Raw genomic sequence first — 25,700 nt, forward strand, 5'->3', positions numbered from 1 at the left:
CAAGGCTCCTGGGGAAGAAGAAATACTGTATAAGAATGTTGTATAAAAGGTATTAAGCTTCAGTTTCATTGTTGAACTGTTCAGTGCAATTGGATTAAATGATCCAGAGAAGGAAGTCTTATATTTGAATGCATTCTTTTCTTCTTACAAAGCTGCTGCTAACTCGTCAGTTTTCATGCTATTATTACTACATGGACATGTTGGGGGAGGGGAAAAACAGAGGTAATAGGTTTTACTGACTTGGTTTTTGAGCGTAATAGCAGCAGCACAGATCTCAGGATTCTCAGAACAGTTACCATCATGAAGCAAAACAAAACTAAACTAAACTACAGGAAAATGGGTGTATAAAATTTAATAACAAAAAGGTCAACAGCCAGCCACATCCTGTCCTTGTCATTCATCCTCTCCACCCCTCAAATCCTTTCTACCCCTGTAAGTTTGAGTACAGTCAAGGTTGGTTACACAACTGGCTCCAAAGCAGCCCTTGGGAAGCACTATCCCTCAAATGCGAAGTATGACTCAGAGAGATACAAAACTCAGCACCTCTTTCATTTAAGAAAAAGAAAAGTGGAGAAATTTGGTTAAAAAGAGCTAAAATATTCTCATAGCTGCCTGGGGAGTAGATCTTAATCCTTCCACATAGATGCCTTCGGATCCACAGGTGGTCATTTGGACTAATACCAAACTGAGTCCATTACTCATTCCCTCTCCGGCTCTTCTTGTGGCTTTTCTTAGATCTGAAATGGTAACACATATAAACCATAATAAATTTAACAGCTGTTCAAGGAGCAAGGCAAGGACTTTTGAGGAAGACGGGGTATGCTGATACTGATGGGGATAGAGAGGATACCCAATATTCATTAAATGTACTTGGTGTTATGTCTTAGAGCAACACTGAGGTATTACTATCCAAAATTTACCACTGAGGAAATGATCTCTGAGAGGTTAAGAGTGCACCTGACAGTGTACAGCATATAGCAATAATTTCTAATTAAAGTTTATCAAATGAAAGTGGCTTGTCCAGTATCACTCAACTCAACCACAGATCTCCTGAGACCAAAGCTGCAATCCTACAAGGAAAAAACAAAACACAAAACAGATACAGAATTCTAGTAATTCTCAGGGCAATGGGCCAATTTTGTCCTATAAAAAAGGAAAATTCCTAAATATCCCCATCAAAACAAAAGTTCAGGTCTACCTTAGTTGTGTGATTGGGACTTTAATTTCTGAATAAAGAAAAAATTCTTAAAGGTCAATCCATACCTTTCAGGAGACTTTGAGTGGCTCCTGTGTCTATGACTACGGTGATGACCTGGGGAAGAAAAGGCCACTGGATGAGTGTTATTCTACCCACCTACTCCCCCACTATCATTTTCACTTCCCCCAATCCCTTTCATTGGCGTGATGTTTTTTTGGCTTATGCTAGACACACCTCTTAGATCTGAACTGTGTGTGTGTTTATGGGGGAGTGTCAGAAAAACTGAACCTACTTCATATGCATTCCAGGTTATGGCTAATTTTACAAACATCACATTGAGTATTTACCACTATGTAAGGTCTTATTCCTATAATTTCATATGAAAACAACGGAAGCTCATCCTCCTTTCACCAAAGCTTGTAAGAGAAAGTGAAGATGTGAACTCTTAAATTTTCATATTCTCATTTCCTTTTCTTTTAAGCCATAATATAGCCAGGCTATTGTGCTGGAGGAGGCTAAGCACTTACTACATTTCTTTAAGACCACCAATAGCAAAAGGCCCAAATGCTATACCTGGGGACTTGGAGCGGGATCTGTGCCGTCTATCTCGAGATCTGCTGCGGTGACGTCTTGGGCTTTTGCTCCGATGCCTTTCTCGGCGAGGGGAGGGGCTGTGGAAATGATTGGTTAGATCCCTTTATCTGACATTGTACTCACCACAACAGCAGTACACCCCCCGCCCACCCCCCCCCCCCAAAGCCCTATCTTTCATTACAAATCAACCGAAGGCCTACCTCCTCCTTTTAGGAGACCGACTCCGCCTATACAGAAAGAAAAAAGGAAGAACCTTAGTAGGTGCACTGCACTTGTAGATTCCAAAAACTGCCCCAGTTCTTTACCCCTTTCTGTTATCCATGATTCTTTGTCCTGTAACCTTTTATTAGCACCCTCCTACTCTAAGTCTGGGATCGGTCATGTGACCTGCTTTGGTCAATGGCGTATTTGCAGATGTGATACCAACAGATACTGGAAGGAAATTTGATGACTGAGCTGGTGTGCTCTTGAATTCTGCCACTGCCCTGAGAACATGCCTAACCCAGCCTAGAATGAGACACACACACACAAAGAGAAGAGATGAGTTGCCCCAGTCATCCTCATTAAAAGCCATCCTATACTAGCCAGTGGACAGCTGACCACAAAACAGGTGCATGAACTTAAACTGCCTATCCAAGCACAGCTTAAATCACTGACAGCAGACTAAATAAATGGTTATTGTCTGCCACGGACATTTTGCGGGTGGTTGTTTTATAGCAATTACTACATTGGGCAGACATCCTCCACAATCTGGACTTTTTCCTTCCCTGAAGTCCAAACTTCTATGCTACCATGCTTAAAGTCTCCCTGTAAGAGGCCAAAGACTAGGGCCTTACCTTCTGGGAGACCGGCTCCTACTCCTCCTATAGCGCAATGTGGGAGAACGACGGGGCTTGTCCAAGTCTCGGTAGCTTCTCCGGCGGTGATCAGGTGATGGTACTCTCTCCAACTGGAAAAGAAATGGACAGTAGATCAGCGATGAGCACAGACTTACAGAGAACCATTTAGGGACAGTATGTACACTCCCCTCCTTATCCTGTCCCAAATTCTACCTTCAAGTGACTTTAAACACAGTAAATACATAGATAACCCTAAGGACAAAAAGAACTACCAAAAAAAACCAATTGTTTCCAATAATCCCACCACTGTTCTAGTGTTGGTACCACTATTCTGGGACTATGTGAGAAGAGTGAGAGCTAAGTAATTATGCGTATCTCCTTAAGAAGCTAGATTTCCAATGTGAAAGAGATACAGATTTAATATCAATAAGATTAAGTATAAAGTGTACTTTAATCTTTAAAATTTTCCTCTAGGTCTGCCAACTGTAAAGACCTAGAAACACTGACCAAACCATAGCAATGAGCATTTATAGTACCCAGATTATGGTATCTAAATACTACATTTTCCCTATAAATGAAACCAAGGGCTCCCTGGAAAAATGGCTAATTTCAGGTTGGGGGCAGAAGCTTACAAAACATGACCAGAACTTATCATATCAGAAGACAAGGCGTCTGAGACCATGATGATTTTATCAGTCTCATGAGTCAAGTTGGGGGCCCCCCCACTGACCAAAGAGGGGACAATTTCAGCATCAACAAGGACTATGATGGTTTAAAATACATCCAATTTGCTTAAATCCATGAGTTTACAATGTTACCAAGGACAAAAGCTCATCACATTGGGAAGATACTATGGAGTCGACTCATTTTAAAAACTGAAAAAGAGAAATAAATAATCCAATATTTATCTTTTCTATATCAACTGTACCTATGAAAAACTAAATATTGATTTAGGAGACTTCTCTCTATAGCAGTGTTATAGGTTAACAAATGATGAAAAAACAAAGAATATCACCATTTTACAACCCCCTCAATGGGTCTAGGCAGAGATCATCTAGGCACAGTGGCTCCTAATACGACAAAAAGAGAGACAGCCTGACTTTGCTCACCCTGGGGCAGGGGTACACACCAGTACCTGTGAAGTAGTGTTGCTCTACTCCAAAGCCTACAAAAACCTCAAATCCAACTGAGCCTCCAGATCTAAGAATTAGTTTACAGAAGATACAGGGACAATCGAACATGTTAAGTGACCTCACAGGGACACAATCAGAAAAATACATATTGTAAAAATCTGTGTAGAATAATATGCCTTGATTTATGGACCTTGTTTGAATGCTAATTGAAACTATTAAAAAATAATAGGACAATTGGGGAAATGTGAATACTGAATATTTTTTAACTTCTTTCGAGTTTTATTTAAATTCTAGTTAGTTAACATACAGTATAATTTTAGTTTCAACAGTGAATATTTGATATTAGAAATTACTGTTGATGTGGGGGTGACAGTGGTATGGTTAGGCCTTTTCTGAAATATGGATGAAATATATGATGGCTGTGATCTGTGTCAAGAAAATTGGTGTGGGGACAATTTGGTATAGAGATATAAAAGAAGTAAAAAAGAAGTATAGAGGCTAGACGATGGGCAAATGGAGACACATTCTCTCCACTTTGGTAAGTGATTGAAATTTTCCATTATAAAAAGGAAAAACAGAATGCCTACTTTTGGTTCACTCACTACAAAAGAGCACCTCAGCCTTGCTTGCTTGGCTTTAAATTCATGAACTAACATTATGCTTCCTTTTGCACTCACCCTAAAGGGAGCCTACTGGCTCAGAGCTACACTTCCATTTACACTCAGTATCCATAAACCAGCACTTCTTATATTTCCCTCTAGATCCTTTCTGGATACATGTAATAGTTTCAGATCCTTCTTTTCTAACCATATTATCATATACTTTTCATAACAGTTCTAATGGCTGTCTAATAGTCTGTTGAGTTGATGACAGTTTACCTGACTGCTCTGACAGCTAGGTTGCTTTCAGCTTTTCAGCATTTTAACTAGTAAATAACATGAGCATGCAGTAGGTTTTTTTTCCCCCTAAACTAGGCCTACTCCTTAGGATAGGTTCAACTATGAACAGTATTATTTTTGTTCCAAGTATTTATTTTAATAGCTACCAACTGTGAGTCAATTATAATGTCCCAATACTATGCAAAGGGCTTTATATATATATCATCTGATTTATTACTCATAATAATTCTAAGAGAAAGGTATTATTCTCCTTGCTTTACAAAGGAAAAGACTGATATTAATTTGCACAAGATTATGGAGAGCTGAGTTACGAATCAAAGTCTAACTCCAATGCCCATACTCTTAATGATAAATACTGTATTTTTTGGTTAAAGAAAGTTAAAAATTGAAAACAAAACAAGGAAGGACCATTCCCCCATCCCCTCCCCATAATTATCCCTCCTTCAACCCTTAAGCTCCCAGGTGCCTGACCTTCTCATCCTCCTCTTCCTCCTCTTCACTGGACTCCACATCATCCATGTCCTCTTCTAGAGCACTGACCCGAGGCTCCAGCTGCTCAGCTTCCTCTAGCACATAACGTTTCTATAGAAAGCATAATGAGAGTCAGGGGGCATTGTTCTCTATGTCCTGAAGCCCCAACACTGGGCCTCTGGGATTGCCAGGAAAACTGGTGAGCAACAGCTGAGGCAGTATCATTTCAAAGACATGCTAGACAGTTCAAGATTTTCCTAAGGAATTTAACATACTTTTCATCTATACTCACTCTTACATCCCCCTGTAAATAGATAAATACAAAGTTGAAGGGAACAACTTCATTTTCTGTTGGCTCTATTCTCTGTAATCTTTTACTCTTAAGGTCACTAAAATATCAATCAGTATAGGTGTAGCCTTGAATAAAAATGGAGCTTCATATACAAAGGCCAATAAGTTCACAGTTGTAACTCTGGTGGCTGGTAGTTCCAAGACAGGTGTCAGAGCAAATCTACCCCAAGAGACCCGCTGAGGCCCAGCCCAGTTTGGGGGATGAAGAGTGCCTTGGGTCCTGGTCTGGAGTAGCACCAGCTCTACTTGACCTGGGTTTTAGGGAACTGTCTAGTAGAGTCATGCATTTTGAACCAAGTACAGGATATAAACAATCCATCTCCTGGTTCCATTTTCTTTTGAGATGTGGCTTAGCTGGCTTACTGCATGATTAAGGACCTGCATGATTAAGGACCTGCAAGGCAAAGAGGAGTTCAAAAATGCCAAATGGGACTGGCTGGGTCATGAGATCCCTTATCATTTTCTTGTGCCCAAGACATAAAAAATGTTGGACAGCCCTAGAATAAATAGTAACATTTAGCTTAGATCTCAGTCATCCCTAACAAAATTCTATAAAGGTTGGGAAAATGAGACAAAGATGCTGCTCTGTGAAGTCAATCCCTCATTAAAGAGCTCCTTGGAAAAAGGCTCTCCAGTTACAGGATCACCAGTTTGGGATCTAGGACTGCATCAGACAGGGCATCCCAAATTCCTAATGCTCACCAGACTCAGAAGTGACCAAAATCAATATATTAATTCATAGTATTTGTGTTTGATGAAATTAGAATTCATTTCAGAGCAGCTCCTTGCCAATGTCAGGGCACTGAAGTCCTTAATAAGAACAGCATCAGAGCAGAAGGGTAGTCTTAAGGGTCACTTCATTTAGGACACAAAGAGGCCCACACCATACCACACTTCTTGGTGATAAAATATACATCAGTCAGATTTCAATTTCTCAGTGAGGCATGTTTTATGGTCTTCTAGACTCTATGCAGACCATCTTATTTACACCAATAGCCTTGCTTAAAGCTGAATGGGCTTTTGAACCCTTAGCTACAAACTGATTGCACTTCAAAATAATCCATTTCTTACAGCATTTTTAAAAATGAGAGCAGCTAATAATGATAGTTAACATAACCATAATGAAGTGTGAAAACTGGACCCTGAAAGCAGATTTTCAGTTTTGAAATCTTACTCTCTTCACTACACAGTCTACAGTAGCCAATAAAGAATAGGAAAGATATACCACACTCATTTTCAGGATTTTTATTTTATAGATTCTTATAACTGGGTCACTGTGGAGGAAGAGTTGATTCATTGCATTTAAATGTGAGCACTCATCTACCAACTACTTTTTATCCGGTTGATTTGCTGCCTCATCTGAACCATTTATCAGATATCTTTTTTTTTTTTTTAAGACTCAGATATCTGCAATTCATTCTATTCCCTACTTTGAAATAATTATCATGAAATATATATTACTATGCTGAGTGAAGGAAAAAAAAGAAAGCATGTATTGTATTAATTCCAAAACACATCTATTATGACAGACAGCATATCAATGGTTGCTTAGGGGTGAGAGAGGAGGGAAGGAAGGGATTACACAAAAGGAAAAAAGGGAACTTTGGGGGTGATATGTTCACTATTCTTGACTGTGACAGTTTCAAGGGTGTATACATATGGCAAAACTTACCAAACTGCACACTTAATATGTAGTTTATGTCAATTATACCTTAATAAAGCCATTTAAAAGAAAAAAAAAACCCCTTTGTTCAAATGAAATCTCACTCTCAAGCCCAATATGTAATTTAGAGAAAAAAGGAGCTACTCTGGTTGGAATATGTGGGGCTGTCTCCTCTTACTCCTCTCAGCAGCCTTAAAACAGTCCCACAGAGTAGTTTAAAGACCACTGAAGTAGCCTAATTTCCCCATTTTATAGATGGAAAAATAAAACCAGGTTCCATAGCTAGTCAGCTATAACAAGAGAAACTTAATCTCTTAATTCCCTGCTTCGTCATCTCTCCATTATAGATCATTCCCTTTCTCTTTAGGCAACCTACTGTATCTGTTTTCCCTTTGTATTTTATAACAGTAGTTCTAAAATAATACTCTGCAAAACCCATTCCTGAAAGGTGCTTCATGGATAATCATTTATCACTAGGAAAAGGAGCAGGGTTATAAAGGTGACATTTAAGGGGTTAAGATCTCAGTCTACCACTCCTGACCCTCCTTTTATCTGTTTTACATCCTACAATTTCCTTCATATATCATTTTAAAGAAGAAAGTCTTCCTGTTTTACTCACTTTTAAAGCCCTACCCTTCAAATACTTTATGTTTTCCTCTCCCAATCCCCTTTTTCATACATATGAAGACTAGTTATTAAGATGAGGACCCCTGAGATCCATGGGCTTCAGTGTTTTATTGTGTATGTGTACTGGCCTGTCTCCCTGTCTTGGGGAGAGAAGGGCAACTCTGATAAGAGACGTCTCCTTTATCTCTTACCTGTAGCCGGGGTAGAATGATATCACAGACTCTCTCACTGTGCAGCAGTTCATCAATAAACTCATCCACATGCATCAGTTCAAACTCTGAAAGAACAATCATAAGCTCAGGCAACTTGGAAATAAATTTATATAGCCAACAAGTAAAAGAAGTGTGAAGACTCTATACGTAAAATATCTATATGTAAAAAGTACTTGGTATACAAAGTGTGAATCCTCTGCAGCCTCCCTTCCCTGCACATTTACTAGTAAAGCCATTCAGTGTGGCAGTTACAGAGAAGGGATTATTGACAGACCTGAGCTCAAACTACAGCCATTCATAGCCTTGTCATCATCACTTCATTCATTCAGCTCACCTTTACTGAGGCCATCTCTGTGCCAGGCCTCTTCTTGGAGCTGGGGATAAAGGGATGAATGAAGCTGTCCCAATTAGCAGGAGACACAACACAAAAGCAAGCACAAACAGTTCTGAATTGTATAGGGGTGATGTTCTTTTTTTTTTTTTTTTAAGATTTTATTTATTAGCACACAGGAGAGAGCATGAGCGGGGGGAGGGGTAGAGAGAGAGGGAGAAGCAAACTCCCTGCTGAGCAGGGAGCCTGATGCAGGACTTGATCCCAGGACCCAGGGATCATGACCTGAGCTGAAGGCAGACGCTTAACTGACTGAGCCACCCAGGTGCCCAGGGGTGATGTTCTTGAACAGATCATATAACTCAAGTACAATTTCTCATATGAACCATGTTTCTAAATATAGAGCATGTATCTTATATGGTAAATAAAGTAATAGCTTTTCAGAATTTTTAAAGTAAACCTTAGTTCAGTGGTTCTCAAACAGGGGTTAACTTCGCCACCCACAACTAGTGGGGATGCTACTGTCATCTAGTGGGTAGAGGCCAGGGATACAGCTAAATATCCTACAATGAGCTGGACAGCTTCCCACAACAAAGAATCATCTGGATTAAACTGTCAATAGGTTGAAAAACCCCATCTTAGTTTAACATAATATAAACATAAATAAGCAATTCCATGATGCCCATGACCATCTTGTTCACCATGTTATTTCCAGTACAAAGGACAGTACCTGGCATGACATTGGCACTTAATTATGTATTTATTCAATAAACTAGTAAGTTAATAAAAGTTTACAGTAAAATACCAAATTCTTGACTTTCTACTGTTTAATGTTACATGTAGAGGTAAAAGGCAAATGTTACTAATCTTGTTACGACACTGAGAAGAAAAAGGTTTTTACTGCATTACCCTGAATCCCCCTCTACCACAAAAAAATATCTTTGTAAAATGTATGGAGCTGCCCCCTTTGGATATACTTACTATTTTTCAGTGGGACTCCTACGTAAGTATGAGTACACTTAATCTATACTACAGTGTGAAGTATAGTGTTAGAGAAGAGGCCATTAAAAATAACTGTGGTGATGTAACATATAGAAAACTTTGGGAGGTTTGGTGAATGTTTTTCAGAGGTCATTCTGGAGGTAGGTCATATGGGATGGAGCACATGTGGAGGGAGCACATGATGCAAGGCTGGGACTGACATAAGATGCAGTTGGAGGGGCGCCTGGGTGGCTCAGTCGTTAAGCGTCTGCCTTCGGCTCAGGTCATGATCCCGGGGTCCTGGGATCGAGCCCCGCATCGGGCTCCCTGCTTAGCAGGGAGTCTGCTTCTCCCTCTCCCACTCCCCCTGCTTGTGTTCCCTGTCTCTGTGAAATAAATAAATAAAAAATCTTAAAAAAAAAAAAAAAAGATACAGTTGGAAAGGTAGGCAGACAGGGGTAGACTGGGTAAGGCCAACAGGAAGCTAGGAGTCTAATGGAGTACTCCATGCGGGAGGTGGAGAAACTGAAATGAAGACAGTAACAACAAGGATGAAGAGCATTCACAATGTACGTTACAATGTGAAAGTAGAGATATTGGTGAACTGGTTCAGGGAGGAAGGTCCAAACACTTGGTACCATACTCACCCCCATTTCGGTTCTGGCTCTTGATTTTTCGATAGTCGTTGTAGAGAGGCTCTAAGTACTTGTAGCAATCAATTGCAGTGCCTGTCAGCCTCATGTAAAGTGCTCCCAACATACGGACATATCTGACAAATAGAGAACAGTGAAACAATAGGCCATCCTAAAAAGTTCTTATTCTTGAGTTTCATACCTGGCTTTTCTCAGGACAGTAGTGGATGTACAAGTTCTTTCTCTTCTTTGGCAGATGAGAGAACTGCAATTTTAGAGGCAACATGGGGCAGCAGAAGGGTAAAATACGAAGACCTGGGTTACAAGTTCCCATTCTACCACTTACTGGCTGCAGGAACTTGGGACATGTTGATCAACTTTCAGAGTCTATTATATCGTGTATAACATGAAGACAGAACCTATTTACCTCATAGGATTACTGTAAGAATCAAATGAGATACTGAATTTAACAATAACATATATGTTTACTAACAATACAAGAAATAATATATATATAGAGATGTGAATATATAAATTGTTGCTAGGTAGCACAGAGTACTGGTTCTGGAAAAAAGTCAAAGTCCTCTGGGTTACAATTCTGATTCCATTACTTACTGGCTTTGTTACATTAGGCAAATTACTTGCTTTCTCAATCCTTGTAAAATGGTGATAATAGTGCCTAATTTGCTGGCTTGGTTTATTTAGTGAGAAACGTGTGTAAAGTGCTAAGACTAGCATACAGCACATATAAGTGCCTAATAAAAGCTATTTTCTAGCTGTTAATGTTTTGTAAGATTCCTTTTTCTTTTCTCCTACATCCGACTACCCACTCAAATTCTTCACTTGGAATAACTAGTAGGCATTTGAAACTCAACAGTTTCTTTATATGACAAACAGAATGGAGTAGAAAAGAATCTGAACACTGAAGCCAGCTTTGCCATTTACTAGCTGTTTGAACTTGAAATTAATCTGTCCCTAAGTTTCCTCCCCTGTGTAACAGGGATAATAATTTTGCAGGGTTAGGGCGCCTGGGTGGCGCAGTCGTTAAGCATCTGCCTTCGGCTCAGGTCATGATCCCAGCATCCTGGGATCCAGCCCCGCATCGGGCTCCCTGCTCAGTGGGAAGCCTGCTTCTCCTTCTCCCACTCCCCCTGCTTGTGTTCCCTCTCTCGCTGTGTCTCTCTCTGTCAAATAAATAAATAAAATCTTAAAAAAAAAAATTTTTTTTTGCAGGGTTGTCGTGAAGGTTAAATAAATTATTATATGTAAATGCCTTAGAGGGTGGCACATAATAAGCTACTATATCTGTCTCCTACACTTGTCTGTGAACTCCTTGAGAATGAATAAAATAATATGAGCAGGTGATATTTTGGGGGTATTTACCATGCAACAGGCACTGTGTTGTGAGATATACAGCACTATCTTCTTTAACCCTCACATCAGTCTTGAATTGGTATCATCATCTCCATTTTACAAGTAAAGAAAGTAAAGCTCACAAAATGTAGTAACTTCTCCAAGGTCACAATAAGTCTGAACACGACCAGACATGAGTCTGGACATGAACCTCCATCTACACCAAAGTTTTCCCGCTTATCTACCACATAATGTAGTTTTCTTCATCTTTGAGCATCCAGTGCTACCAACATACGAGGTACTCACTTCTGCTTAATATATGTTTGGTGAATTTGTGAAATGCTTTTTGGGCACGAGGGGTAGTTACCAGGGCTGAGAATGTGAAGAAGATCAATATAATCAGAGCAGACAAAATAACAAGATACACTGCTTTCACTCCTCTTAACCAAAGCCAAATTCTGGACCACTGAAATTGAAGCTTTTATATTAGCGACATTAGTCAACATTTCACTCACTTGAAATCTTCATTTTTGATAAACTCTACAATGATATCCTTCTCAGGTTGAATTTGAAGCATCTTCAAGGTCAAACACAGAAAGGGAGTTGGCTTTATGTTGCCACCATAGACACCACCCACAAACCTCAACTCCATGGCTTTATCGACTACAAGTTCAGCTAAAAAAAAGCAAAAACAAAAACAAAGTGGCATCTCAGACATATTAGGACTAAGCTTTTCCCAGTTTGAAGTGGAGATAAGCTAGTTCAAGGTTTGGTGCTCCTGAATACTAACTGACAGTTTAATATGAGGAGAACAATTGTGTATTAATAGTAAAAATAATAATAATAGCAGCCAATATACACTGAAAGATGACTGACTATATGCCAGGTTCTCTGCTAAGCATGTCATACTATCTCATTTAATCTTCACAATTAGCCATGAAGTTCCTGCACTGAAGGCTGTTTTCAGCTAAGGAAAATGAAGGCTAAGAAAGGTTAAGTGATTTGCTCAGGGTCCACAGCCAGAGGAGCAGGCCTGGATTTACATGTAAGCAGTCTTAACTTCAGAGTCCATGCCTGTCACCATTATGTTTGGAGAAAAACAGCCAGATTCCGAGTGAAAGGAAACAGTAACAGCAAACGAATCAATAGCTACATACCCTTGAGCAAATGTTATCTACAGAATGGGGATAATAACCTTCCACAATTGTTTTCAAAAGCAAACACTAGCTGTGTGAACTCTAGGGCAAGTCATTTTATCTTACTTCTTTTTTAGACTATCAGTACAAATCTGAATAATAAAGGTACAAAGTTTCAGGGCTATAGTGAGAGTCAAACTTATAGCCAGGTGCTAAATACTGGAGATGTAGGTAGAGGGATAAAGAAGGACAAAATAACTACACTTAACAGAGTTTACCGACTGGCAAGGCAGAAAGCATTGAAAAAATAATTGAAAGTGTGATGAATAGTTGAAATAAGATGCAGAATGCAATACAATTATACAACAAGGAAACATAATCTAGCATTGGAGGGAAAAGGTCATGAGTTCACTTTTGGACATACTGAGTTGGCATGTCTTGGAATTAGAGATTTAGATCTCAGAGAGAGATCTGGGCTGGAGAGAGAAATCTGAAGGCATCTACATATAAGATGTAACTGTAGTGTGGAGATCATCCAAGGAGAGAACTATATGTAATGAGAAAAGGTCCCAAAATTTATCCAAAATTTAACAGTGACTCAGAGAGAAACAATATGACATGTCCATGGACACACAGCTAATGGTGGTGGCAACAACAATAATGGCACAGAGTAGTTAACAGTGGTAACAACTAGCACCACCACAACTGCTGAATGTATCTTAAAATATATACCTGTAACCATACCAAATACTTTTTATACATTATTGCATTTAATCCTTAGAGCAACCCTTTGGGGTGGGCATTATGATACTCGTTTTACAGTAGAGGACGACATGGTTCACTGGGGTAAAAGAGCTACTAAAATGAGAAGCCAGAAGTCAAAGATTTAAAGACTACCTGGAAGCCTTCTCTGAAGAACTGGTATTTGTATTAGGACCCGAACGTGGAAATAGTGCAAATGGTCCAGATTTAGGGATAGTAATACCCTGAATTGGGTTTCAGGTATGTTAAAGTTCCTTTAAGAACTTCAGACTCCCTGAGCTTAACAGTGTTTGAGAACTCAGCAGATTATATTAAACATGGAAACACCCAGAGAACCCAACACAGACACGCTTCGGAATAAGGCTGTAGCAAATTCATATGTGTCCCCAAAGCCCAACACAAAACTAGGCACATAGTAGGTGCTCAGATTTTTCTGAATGACTGACAGATTCCCCTCCAGTCTCAAGCCCGGGGACCAGTCCCACCGACGCCCAGTCAGGAGAACTGGGCTACAAGGCGGGGGGAGGGGGTCCGCGCGCTGCCGCTCACCCGTCAGTCCAAAGCACTCCTCTTTCCAGTACTTGGACTCATAGATTCGCGTCCGAATTATCTTCTCCACCAGATACTGAGGATTGGTGCCGTGGATACTGTGCGCATCCTTCACTGTACGGTTCGCCATTTTAGAACGCCTTCAGTTCTATTTCCGTCGGGTCCTTTAATGCGTCACATCCAGGTTAAAAAAAAAAAAAAATCTGAGAGGGACGGAGGAGGATGGAGGAAGTCTCTCTAAAGAGCTCAGGCCACTATCTTGGTACCCGGAACGCGGCAAGGAAAGGAACTTCCTTCCGCGAACTGCGTCGCCGACCGAATCAATGATGGCCGCTACACGTTGGCGGACGTACGACGTGCATCCCCTCCTGGGTGGGCGGGGCTGAAGGGCTGGCTGGTGACGGAACGTGGGGACAGCCTGGGGGCGGAGCCACGACGTTTGGCGCGAAAATTTCTTTTCTCCACCTTCTTTCCTAGCTAGGCGCCCGCTTTGGCTCCGGCGTGCGGCCAGTGCCTGTAAGAGGAGTCCAGCTGGGACAGGTTAGAGTTGCTGCGGCTCCACGAACTCTTGGAGCTGAGACGGTGGGAACAGAGGGCTTCGGCGCCCGGTGAGTGTGGCATTCCGGGGCTGGAGGGGGATCTGGGCCGGGGAGACTGGAGAAGTTCTCTGTGGACTCAGTCATTGATTCATTCAGCAGATTATTTACAAAGCGCCTGTTAAGTACCACTGTTCTAAGCCCATTAGGAGCATTTTTCTTTTCCACATCCCGATTTGTAAAAGGCTTCCCGCTCCGCCAGGGACTGAGAGTTTGCAGTTGGGGAAACCGGAAGCCAACAGCAGAGAAGCGTGAGCCTTCTTGCCCTCAGCGCCCTGAGAGTCTCATTAATGATCTTAACCATCCCTCCTATTTGCTTTGCCCTTGGGAAGCTTTTCCATCTTTTCCTTCTTTGAGGCGTCGTGAACCAAGCACCACAGGGAAGGCAGAACAGCAGAAGTTATTACCCCATTTTACGGATGTAACAATTGAGCCCAGAGAGCCTTGTCTAGGTCGCTTTTTGTGAATAAGAGGCCTGGCTCCCACTCAAGCTTCCCGCCCCAGGTGAGCTGCTCTTAATTGCGGGACTCTCATCCACCTTCTTTCTAGGAGCGAAGTCTAATGGCATGTCTTCTACTTCCTTTAGTCTAACCCCAAAGTAGAAGCGCCTTCTGATTTTCATAGTTGGAAAAAGCACTGGACTTAGAAGCATGAGATGTGAAATTCTTATCCTGGGCTACGAAACTGCGATGATTAGATATGTCAGTTTTCGATTTTAGTAGTCTGTAAAAATGGTACCCTCTTCCCTGCTCTTATTGGGTACTTGTGAATGCCAGCGGAGGGTTCGGATGTGAGAGCACGGTTTACCAAGTCTTTCTGCAACAGTTTTTAACGAGACAAAGGGCAATATGTGGATGTTAAAAGGTTTATGAATTCCCTGAAATTAAGTGCGAAATTTTGTGTGAATTGTATGCGAGTTTCCCAACATTCCTCAAATTTTTTTTTTAAAGATCCACTGTCTCTTACAAATAAATGCAAGGGATTAAGTGAGTGAGGAAGTGAATTTGCCATTTTGCATTTTCTCAATCCAAGAATAGTGCGTGGCATACAGTGGGTGATTAATATATATTGGTTGAATAAAAGGAAGATTCTATTATTATATCCATTTTGTGGGTAAGGAAATTGAGGTCCATTTGATTTCTCAGTCAGTGGCTGGGAAGCCTGGCTTACTGTAGTAAGCTCACCAGAAGCAAGTTCTCTCAGGCATATATTAACATTATCCGCTTTCACACAGGTGTTGTAAGGTTTAGAGTCATTGGAATCCCGGCTGCTCAGGGTTCGAATTAAGGCTGTACCATCTTGTGTAACATTGGGACAAGTTAATCATTTTGAAGTGCTAATAGCACTTACCTTTCATTTAGCAAATATTTATTATTGAGAGGTGTTGTGCACTTAGTATGTACTAGCATTGTACTAGGATTATTTTGAGGATTAAATGAGATAAATGTATAGAGTTTTGGCTCCACCTTCTGTCGTATTGACTCAATACATACCTGCTATCATTTTTACCGCAACTCCCTTATATTTTCCTTGGGTGTAGCACCCTGCACTGGGTGGTGTGTATGTTCCAGAGTTCTGGTATCTGCAACAATCGAGAGCCTGTGGTGGTTATCTCCTAGAAGCCAAAGCCTTTGCTCCACCAAGTCAGGCCTGCCTTTCCACCCCATTCATCGTCCCTCTTGGGTAATCTCTCTGCTAATGGTGGGTGAGATGAAATGCTGGGTCGAAGGTAAGAAAGTGGGGTAACAGTACAAAGAGGCTTGACATCCTTATGCTGCCTCTGTGGAAGGATTCTTGATTAATTTTTTGAACTTTTCATTGAAAAATAACTATACCGACAAGTGCACTTACCATAAATGTACAGGTCAAGGAATTTTCTTAAAGAGAACATAACTGTGTAACCAGCTTCCAGATCAAGAAACTTGACCAGCATCCCAGAAACATGTCCCTTCCCCACTGTGTTCTCTTTCAGTCACTTAGGTTACCTTCTGTTCTGACTTATAACACCATGGGTTACTTTTAACCTATTTTTAAGCTTTATATGAATGAAATCAATATAGTATGATTTCTTTTGGTGTCTGATTTCTTTCACTCACTGTTATTTTTTGAGATTTTCACCATATGTGCAGTTGTAGTTGGTTTCATTTCATTGCTGTATAGTGCTGCTATGAACATTTTGGTTCATGTCTTTTGATGGTATGTATGTTTTTATGTTGGGTGTATTGTGTTGGAATTGCTGAGTCATAGGATGTGCAGCTTTAGTAGATACAGCCCATTTTTCAAAGTGGTTTTACCAATTTACATGCCTTCCAGCAGTGTATGAGGGTTCTAGTTGTTCTATGTCTTTACCACACTTGATACTGTCCTAATGATTTTTTTTTTTAAGATTTTTATTCATTTGACAGAAAGAGAGAGCACAAGCAGGGGGAGGGGCAGAAGGAGAGGGAGAAGCAAGCAGGCTCCCGGCTGAGCCCAGCGATCCCAGGACCCTGGGATCATGAGCTGAGCCGAAGGCAGATGCTTAACCGACTGAGCCACCCAGGCGCCCCTGTCCTAATGACTTTTAAAACCAGTTTGTTTTTCATTCATTCATTCACCTATTTTATGCCAAGTCCTAACCTAAGCTGTGGGAATGCGGTTATGAACAAGATAGATAAGGTCCCAAGATCCATGCTTTTTGGAAGTTAACATTCTAATGTAGGAAGTACAATAAATAAGAAAGTAATATAATGCTTATTGCTTTGATCATAGGGTGGTATAATGGAATATGACCCTGAGGGACAGTATAAGGTGGTGGGAGGGTAAATTTCCATTGGGTATCAGTGAAGGCCTATCTGAGAAAGTTTTATTGGGGCTGAGACCCGAGCCATCCCTGAAAAGATATGCAAGAAGAGAGAACAGGGTGTATTAAGTCTGAGGGCACCAACAACCTTGGTCTGGAGGTTTGGAAAACCAGGCCTGGAGCAGAGTGATAGACCAGAGTGAGGCAGGTTTTATGTCCCAGCCCAGATAGTCTTGCAATATCCCTGCTTGCTCAGCCTAGGGTAAATCACTCACCCTTGTGCATATGTGTCCATGTACTGGTCTCATTGAACACAGCTCATGATCTCCTAGAAAGGGAATGTTAAATTTTATCTTGGGTTGGTTTTTGAAGGAGGATGCCTGCTTTAGTAAGATTAAATAACTTCTGGATTTAAAAGATTTGAGAGCATGGATTTTTTTTTTCCCCTCTTAGGTATACATGAGTACCTTGTAAGTATGGCGGTAGTCCTTCTGTTTGCCAGTTTGGGGTTTGAAAAAATGAAATTATTGTTTCAGTATAGTCAACTATCATAGTCAAAGTGACAAATCAGGCCATTTGTCCTACAATTAGATTATTCAGGAATTGTAGACAGTTTTCTGGGAGATAACCAATTTGCTACAAAGCACTCTAAGTGATATTCCAGTTCTTTTTAAAATGGCAGTTTAGTGAGTAATTGACTTGCATCTTTTGTTCTCTCTGTTCTCTCGGTAGCCTATTTTGCTTGATTACATTGTGGAAAGGTGAAAAATTGCAAGTTTACTTCTGACAGTACCGTGTTAGATCATCCATTAAAAGGAATATCTATTGTAAGGTAAGTTAGTGTTATGTATTTCCTCGAACACTTACTGAGATTCAAACACTTTTACTAAGTTTTACCAAAAGCTTATTGGATATAATGAATCCAAATTCATTTTTTACTGGAGCACAAATCTTTTATTTGTTTTGACTCATGAGTCTTTGCTCTTTGTTCATTTCTGTGATGTACTTAATTAAAATTAGATTGATTTTAATACTACCATGTTGTGAATTATATAGTACTCTTAATGTTCTTTAAAGCATTCAGGCATCATTTCTAAGCTGTGTATTTACTAATGACTTAGTATCTTTTTCTTTTTGCTAGTTTCCTCAAAGTGTGCTAAAAAATACCTTTTTTAAAAGCAGAAAATCTTATAGGTCAGAATGTTCCCAAGTAGAGAATAGGACATAATGCTACTGAACTTCAGGAAACAAGCTTGTTTAATCAGGATGTCAATATGCTAGTAAAATTCTGTTGTTTTCAACACAGACTGAAATTATTGGTCCGTCTATCAGTAATCCAGAGTAATTCTGTCAGACGGATTAAAGAAAAAAATTCTTTAACCCTGATTTTGTCAAATTTTAGCTCCATAAAAACAGCATTTAATTTAGAGGAAAGATTTATTATCTTAATACTTAAACTTAAGATAATAAATTGGCATTATTTTTTTTTTTTAATTTTATTTATTTATTTGATAGAGAGAGGCACAGCGAGAGAGGGAACACAAGCAGGGGGAGTGGGAGAGGGAGAAGCAGGCCTCACGCCGAGCAGGGAGCCCGATGTGGGGCTCGATCCCAGGACCCTGGGATCATGACCTGAGCTGAAGGCAGATGCTTAACGACTGAGCCACCCAGGTGCCCCTAAATTGGCATTATTAAGACGAATAGATTGTAGTTTTCAAGTTGTAAAGAGGCTTGTCAGATATGCTTGGATTTTTCATTCACATTTCTGTTTTTGTCAGTAAAAGTGTCTCTTTTTTTCCCCATGTACTTTAATACAAGCATTTCTTTTCAGCTACTCATAATTATTGATAGCTGGGGCCTGTCAGCTGCAAAGGAAAATACCCCTTTCAACTGCCAGAGTGGTTTTGTTTTTGTCTTTAATGTAAGCGTAATGATACACTTGATAAAACCCATTGCTGTTCCCTTAAATGCCTCTTGCATGTTTTTTCCTCTATCCCTTGGAATCCCTCACTTAATTTTATCTTATCAGGGGTGCCTGGGTGGCTAAGTCGGTTAAGCATCTGCCTTCGGCCCAGGTCATGATCCCAGGGTCCTGGGATTGAGCCCCACATCGGGCTCCTTACTCAGTGGGGAATCTGCTTTTCCCTCTCCCTCTGCCTGCCTTTCCCCCTGCTTGTGCTCTCTGTCTCTGTCAAATAAATAAAATCTTTTTAAAAAATAAAAAAATAAACTTTATCTTATCAATAGCTACTTACTATTCAATATTCAGTTCAGAAAGCCCCTGTAGGAGGCCTTTGCTACCTGAACAGCCACAAGATCTGGTCCTCTAACTTGCAGTAGTCTCTCTGGCTCCATCTCTTGGCTCTTCACACTATTAGTTGTCCTTTAGTGCATTGATATTTTATCCCTATCTCGATTACAAGTGTTATGAAGATATTTACAGGGGCACCTGGGTGAATCAGTCGTTAAGTGTCTGCCTTCAGCTCAGGTCATGATCCTGGGGTCCTGGGATCCAGCCCCGCCTCGGGCTCCCTGCTCGGCGGGAAGCCTGCTTCTCCCTCTCCCACTCCCCCTGCTTGTGTTCCCTCTCTCACTGTGTCTCTCTCTGTGTCAAATAAATAAATAAAATCTTAAAAAAAAAAAAAATACAATCATGTATCACTATCTTTTAGTTTCAAGTTGTTAGATGTTTAATACTAACATATTTAATACTAACCTAGCTGCCTTGCAGCTAGTAGGTATTTAAAAATTTAGTTTCTTTTCCTACATATTGACCCTGCATAAGAAGAGGTAAGGCAGAGTACAAGGTATATGCAGATGATACTAAATTGTCTATGTTCAATCTTTTTTTTTTTTTTTTTAAAGATTTTATTCATTTATTTGACAGAGAGAGACACAATGAGAGAGGGAACACAAGCAGGGGGAGTAGGAGAGGGAGAAGCAGGCCTCCCGCCGAGCAGGGAGCCCGATGCGGGGCCCGATCCCAGGACCCCGGGATCATGACCTGAGCCGAAGGCAGACGCTTAACGACTGAGCCACCCAGGCGCCCCTATGTTCAATCTTAATAAAGCTTGACTTTCCTCAAAGAAAATGTTTTCTAAAATCTGTGGGAATGTAGCAGGGGCAAAAGAGAAGGCTGAACTCATTGAAGGCAGGACTGTGTGCTAGAATCCATCAGAGCATTGTCATGTTAACTCAGAGTTAGTGACTTTTACACAGGAGCCATGGCGTACTACCCCACAAGGCTGAAGACAAGACAAATTTATTCGTGGGTTGGCAAGCCGTTGTTGGATCAAAAACTGCGCTACCACACCTACAAGTGAGTGATGGACTCTGTTGGTTGTCCTGGAAATAATAGCTTCTCCACACTAAATTGTTAATAACTTGTATCCAGCCTGTTCTAGTTACTACAGATTGAGAATTGAGGGACAATAAATATGAATGGATTATAAGGAGGGGTTTTATTTGATACAGGATGATAGCATAAATATAGCAGTGATAGAGGAAGACATGTCAAGTTAATAGAATTTCGTATGTATGATGGTGCTGTATTTATTTAAAGTGGTTTCTTTGTATTTCTGCATGATAACAGGGTAGAATTCGCCGTTGTTCCTATGTCCTCTCAGCCCTAGAGGTCTCTGAAAATTTTGATACTTTTATTGGGCAGCTTTCATGCTTTGGGAAGCCTTTGTTCTTGTCAATAACCGAGAGAGATTAGGGTTCATTTTAAGGCCTCTGGATTAACCATTCACACTAAAACCATTCATTCAACCCATTTCATTTCTTCTTGCATATGACTTTATGGGTGAATTGGTTTCCTAGTAGGAGACTTGGTCATCAAAGAGAAACTATTTAGATTTTCCAGTTGGAAAGCACTTTCATTTGCCCAGAGGGTTTGAAGACCTTGGCCCACCCTAAGTGATTTCCTAACATGTTTCTCTCCTTCCTAGAGAAATGAGTGTCAAAATGGAAGGTGGTCTGACTGAGATTCACATCCAAGTTGGACAGTTTGTGTTGATTGAAGGGGATGATGATGAAAATCCATATGTTGCTAAGTTGGTTCAACTATTTGAAGATGGTAAGTTTGGGGCTGGACTGAAAACCATTCCTTATCATGAACAATTGGGAGCTGCAAGATTTCTGATTGCTGATTTCTCTGTTCAAAGCATCATATAGGGTGTGAGCCCTAGCTTCTGATGTGGGGTCATTTAAGCACTGGCTGAACCCTCTTAGACCTAGTAAACTTCTTTACTCATTAGAGCAGTATTGGGTAAAAATGGCATTGGGGGGTTCAAGAATTTAGCTTTGCCATTATTTTTAGGAGTGGGTTAAAATGGTCATTAAGGCAGGATTTTTGGAATGGACAAAGGATGAATTCAAGAAGAAGGGGGAAGAAAAAAATAGGTGATTTGCACTATCATACAGACTTGTCTTAATTTTAGCATGAGGAAGTTGGGGGGGAAATAGGCGATTTGCACTATAATACAGACTTGTCTTTTTTTTTTTTTTTTTAAGATTTTATTTATTTATTTAACAGAGAGAGACACAGCGAGAGAGGGAACACAAGCAGGGGGAGTAGGAGAGGGAGAAGCAGGCTTCCCCACAGAGGAGGGAGCCCGATGCGGGGCTCGATCCCAGGACCCTGGGATCATGACCTGAGCCGAAGGCAGATGCTTAACGACTGAGCCACCCAGGCGCCCCTTGCCTTTTTTTTTTCTTTTAATATTTTATTTATTTGAGAGTGAGTGAGTGGGGAGGGAGGGTCAGCGGGCAAAGGAGAAGCAGACTGCTGAGCAGGGCCCCTACAGGGGGGCTCGATTCCAGGACCCTAGGATCATGACTTGAGCCGAAGGCAGACGCTTAACTGACTGAGCCACCCAGGCGCCCCCAGACTTGTCTTTTAATTTTAACATGAGGAAGTTAGTGATGGATTTTGCAAGTATAACTTTTTTACAAGGGAGGAGGTAAGCTGGATTGGGAAGGTGTATCAGTTGATGTTCAGTCAGGAACACAAAAACACTTTAGGTGTTTTACCCATGGGGACCTGTGCATAGTGTTGAAAAGGCTGGAAGAACAACAGGTGGTATTTCCCAGAGATCAGTAAGTACAGAAAGCCATTACTGCCTCTAATGCTGGAGGAACAAAAGGGAAGGTAGAGCCTGCATGTCTGCATTCACAGTCCTCAACTGATTTTCTGAGCTCTTAACCCTTTGCAAAGCAGAGAAGAGTGCAGGAAGGTGGGAAAGGGACAGAGTTCTAAAAGGAGGATTAAGAAGAAAGATAACAATGGAAACTACACAAAACTATGTCTTCCAAAAGCTAGGAGGGGAATGATGTGGCAGTTACACCTGCGGCAGTTTGTATACCTAAAAGAAGGAACTGATAGGGTGAGTGGATGAAGATGTTTTACATTCCAGAGATAGGAAGGATATTTGACAAGTAGGGAGGAAAACCTCATCAAAGGAACAGCCACCAGGGGGAGCACATCAGCACTGAGGGCTTTGTATTTGAGGTATGGGCCTTTGTGTATAGATTTTGGAGTCTGTGTGGTGCTCCATTGGATGGCTTCAGTCTTTCTCTGAAGAGAGCCGGGGAAGGGAAGAGGTGGTGATGATGTTGGCACTAATGAGTGTATGTCCTTTCACTTGGACCTAATGCTGGTACGGAGTGATGTTAATGGTATATTGTAAAGATAAAGCTAAAAATTGCAAGCGTATGTTTGTCAGAAGTCACTTCAGTGGCTGATGATCTAATTTTTGCCAGGATTTTGTTTTGCTGCTTTTTGGTGGCTTCTTTATAATCACTAATTTACAAGATGTGTTCAGTGCCTGTGATTAGAATTTCTCCTCTCAAATGCCTTTTGTAATTTCTTTGATGACTGATAGCCTCACTAGGAAGTGGAGCAAAGTGAGAAGGACATGGGTGCTGGGTGGCGTCAGATTGCTGCTGGTTGGTCCTGTGACCTTTGACAAATTTTGTAAGGTCCCTGTAACTTGATTACTTTGCCTGTAAAATGGAGATAGCCATAGTACCTACCTTATAGGGTTAATGTGAGGATTTAAAAATAATATGTTAATCAAGTATTATCAAGTGCTTAGCACAGTGTCTGGCACATACGAAGTGCTTAACAAAATGATCTTGCATTTTCTTACACCTCCTTTTTTCACCTGTCCCTCCTAGATTCTGAACCTCATTCTAAGAAACGTGCTCGAGTACAGTGGTTTATCCGATTCTGTGAAGTTCCTGTCAGTAAACGGCATTTGCTGGGCCGGAAGCCTGCTGCGCAGGAGATATTCTGGTATGATTACCCTTCCTGTAACAGCAACATTAGTGCTGAGACCATCATTGACCATGTGCAGGTAAGTGATGCCTTGATACTCGGGTTCTATTTTGAAGGTTATTTCTGGCTGCCTCCTAAACTGCTGACCTCAAAAACATTACTGGCTCTAATTTACCCCACGGAAATGAATTTTTTCCTGTTTGTCATCTTTTCTGCTTGCTGCCTACTTCATCTCAACAAATATTTATCAAGAGCACTTACCATGTGTTAGGAGCCTCCTGGAGGAAGTGACATTTAGGTTGTGACCCGAGGGATGAGCAGGAATTAGCAAATGAATCTCAGCGGGAAATTAATTATATTTAGCTGTGATTGTGGCAGGCACAAAACATTGTGAGGCTGGATACACTTGCTTAAATGAGGACTTCACCTTGAGTAGAGCAGTACGAAGAGTGTTAGTTGCTAAGGGCAAACTTGTATTATGGGATTTTGTGATAAATCAGGTTCCAATGAACTGTAGGATGAATGGAGACACTGGTTTGGAGACCAAGATACGGGTTATTTCTTGAGCTACTTCAGGCCCCCAAAATAGGGGATTATATAATGATATGAAGTGTGGTCCCAAGTGTGGTTTAACAGTAGGGCAGAGAGAGTTAGGTCTGGCATGACCAGTCAGATTTTTCCAGTTTATGAGCCCAGCATAACATATGCCTCAAAATAATTTGTCTCTGAGTTAAATGAGTGAAGGAGCAAAAGGCAGATATAGAGGTTGAAGGGTCAATTTAGAAAGCTAGAGAGGGAAGAGGGTATTCAGGCAGGAGCATGATAGGGGAGATGCGCAGGACTGTGACTAGCCAAGCTCAAAAAATGATGGAAGGCCATTTGGAAGAGTACTGAGCACTCAGGAAGTAAAGTGGGGCCAGATTTTAGAAGGCACCAAAAACCGGAGTAATAATCAGATCTTGCTGTAGCAAGGAGCCATTACAGACTTGAGCAGGGGAGCATGCTTAGAGAAGTTGTGGGGAAATTTGGTATGAGTGAATAGATTGGACTGGGAAAGAAAGCAACGTGGGGTATGGATATCATACCTCATAGCTAGGAGTCTGAAAATACGCCATGTCTGTGCCTCTTTAGTTTGGGAAGAGTGACATTCCAGGTAAGGATGCAGATGTAAATGCTTTTTTTTTTTTTAAGATTTTATTTATTTATTTGAGAGAGAATGATAGAGAGAGAACACATGAGAGGGGATAGGGTCAGAGGGTGAAGCAGACTCCCTGCCGAGCAGGGAGCCCGATGCGGGACTCGATCCAGGGACTCCAGGATCATGACCTGAGCCGAAGGCAGTCGCTTAACCAACTGAGCCACCCAGGCGCCCCAGACGTAAATGTTTTTTAATCATAGCTCTCATGAAGCATCCCTTGGCTCATTTGGTTCTCACTTCTTCCTATTCAGGTAGTAGCTTTAGGCCCAGATGAAGTGATACCTATGGATCCGAAAAATGAGAAGACGCTCTTTGTGAAACTATCTTGGAATGAGAAGACATTCAGACCACTAGCCCCAGAACTCTTTGCAGAGTTTGATCAGCCACAAGAAGGCAGTCCTAGGTGCCAGAAGCCTGTGGGAGCCAAGACTAAGGGCCTAGGAAGCACTTCTTGGACCCCAGCAGAGCATGCGATCAAAAGGATTGAATCAAGGCACTCTACCTCCAAATCTCGCCGAACTCCTTCCCATCCTGTCACCCCAAAGGCAAAGAAGAGACTGGAGCTCAGTGGTATGTGTGAAATGGGTCACAGTGGGCAATATTGAGACTAAAGGAATATGATAAAATATTAACAGGTGCCATTGTATCGAGTTAGTGCCCCAGCAGGCCAGGTACTGAGTGGACACATGTTGAAATACACATAACAGGGTGCCTGGGTGGCTCAGATGGTTAAGAGTCTGCCTTCGGCTCAGGTCATGATCCCAGGGTACTGGGATCGAGTCCCGCATCGGCTCCCTGCTCAGCGGGGAGCCTGCTTCTCCCTCTACTTCTCTCTCTGTCTCTTATGAATAAATAAATAAAATCTTTAAAAAAAAAAAAGAAAGAAAAAAAAGAAATACACGTAACATAAAATTTACCATTTTAGTCATTTTTAAGTGTACAATTAGGTGGCATTAAATACATTCACATTTTTGTACAGCCATCCCCATCATCTTCTGAAACGGAAACTCTGCAACCATTAGACCGTAACTTCCCATCTCTCCATCCCCCATCCCTGGGCAACCACCACCATTCCGTTTTCCTGAATTTGACTGCTCTGGATACCTCATTTAA

At 41.1% G+C, this 25,700-nt stretch overlaps 2 protein-coding genes across 2 annotated transcripts in view; one reads left to right on the forward strand and one right to left on the reverse strand.

Moving 5' to 3' along the window:
* Nucleotides 1-337: 337 nt before the first annotated feature.
* PRPF38A (pre-mRNA processing factor 38A) lies at nt 338-14,043 on the reverse strand. Its single transcript, XM_036101411.2, has 10 exons — nt 13,732-14,043; nt 11,800-11,959; nt 9,947-10,068; nt 7,967-8,052; nt 5,135-5,245; nt 2,629-2,741; nt 1,993-2,019; nt 1,772-1,869; nt 1,264-1,312; nt 338-737 (listed from the first exon to the last, which is right to left on the reverse strand). The coding sequence occupies exons 1-10, from the start codon at nt 13,859-13,861 to the stop codon at nt 695-697; spliced, it is 939 nt and encodes a 312-aa protein (XP_035957304.1). The 5' UTR covers nt 13,862-14,043; the 3' UTR covers nt 338-694.
* Nucleotides 14,044-14,164: 121 nt separating this feature from the next.
* The window catches only part of ORC1 (origin recognition complex subunit 1), a 32,492-nt gene continuing 20,956 nt past the window's right edge, over nt 14,165-25,700 (forward strand). The window contains exons 1-6 of the mRNA XM_036101408.2: nt 14,165-14,339; nt 17,842-17,941; nt 20,329-20,428; nt 21,060-21,187; nt 23,290-23,468; nt 24,839-25,157. Of these exons, the coding sequence (XP_035957301.1) occupies nt 20,334-20,428; nt 21,060-21,187; nt 23,290-23,468; nt 24,839-25,157 (721 nt within the window). The 5' untranslated portion in view covers nt 14,165-14,339; nt 17,842-17,941; nt 20,329-20,333. The remainder of the gene's footprint in view (nt 14,340-17,841; nt 17,942-20,328; nt 20,429-21,059; nt 21,188-23,289; nt 23,469-24,838; nt 25,158-25,700) is intronic.

The sequence above is a fragment of the Halichoerus grypus genome, chromosome 5, assembly GCF_964656455.1.
Source record: "Halichoerus grypus chromosome 5, mHalGry1.hap1.1, whole genome shotgun sequence".
Taxonomy (NCBI): Eukaryota; Metazoa; Chordata; class Mammalia; order Carnivora; family Phocidae; genus Halichoerus; species Halichoerus grypus.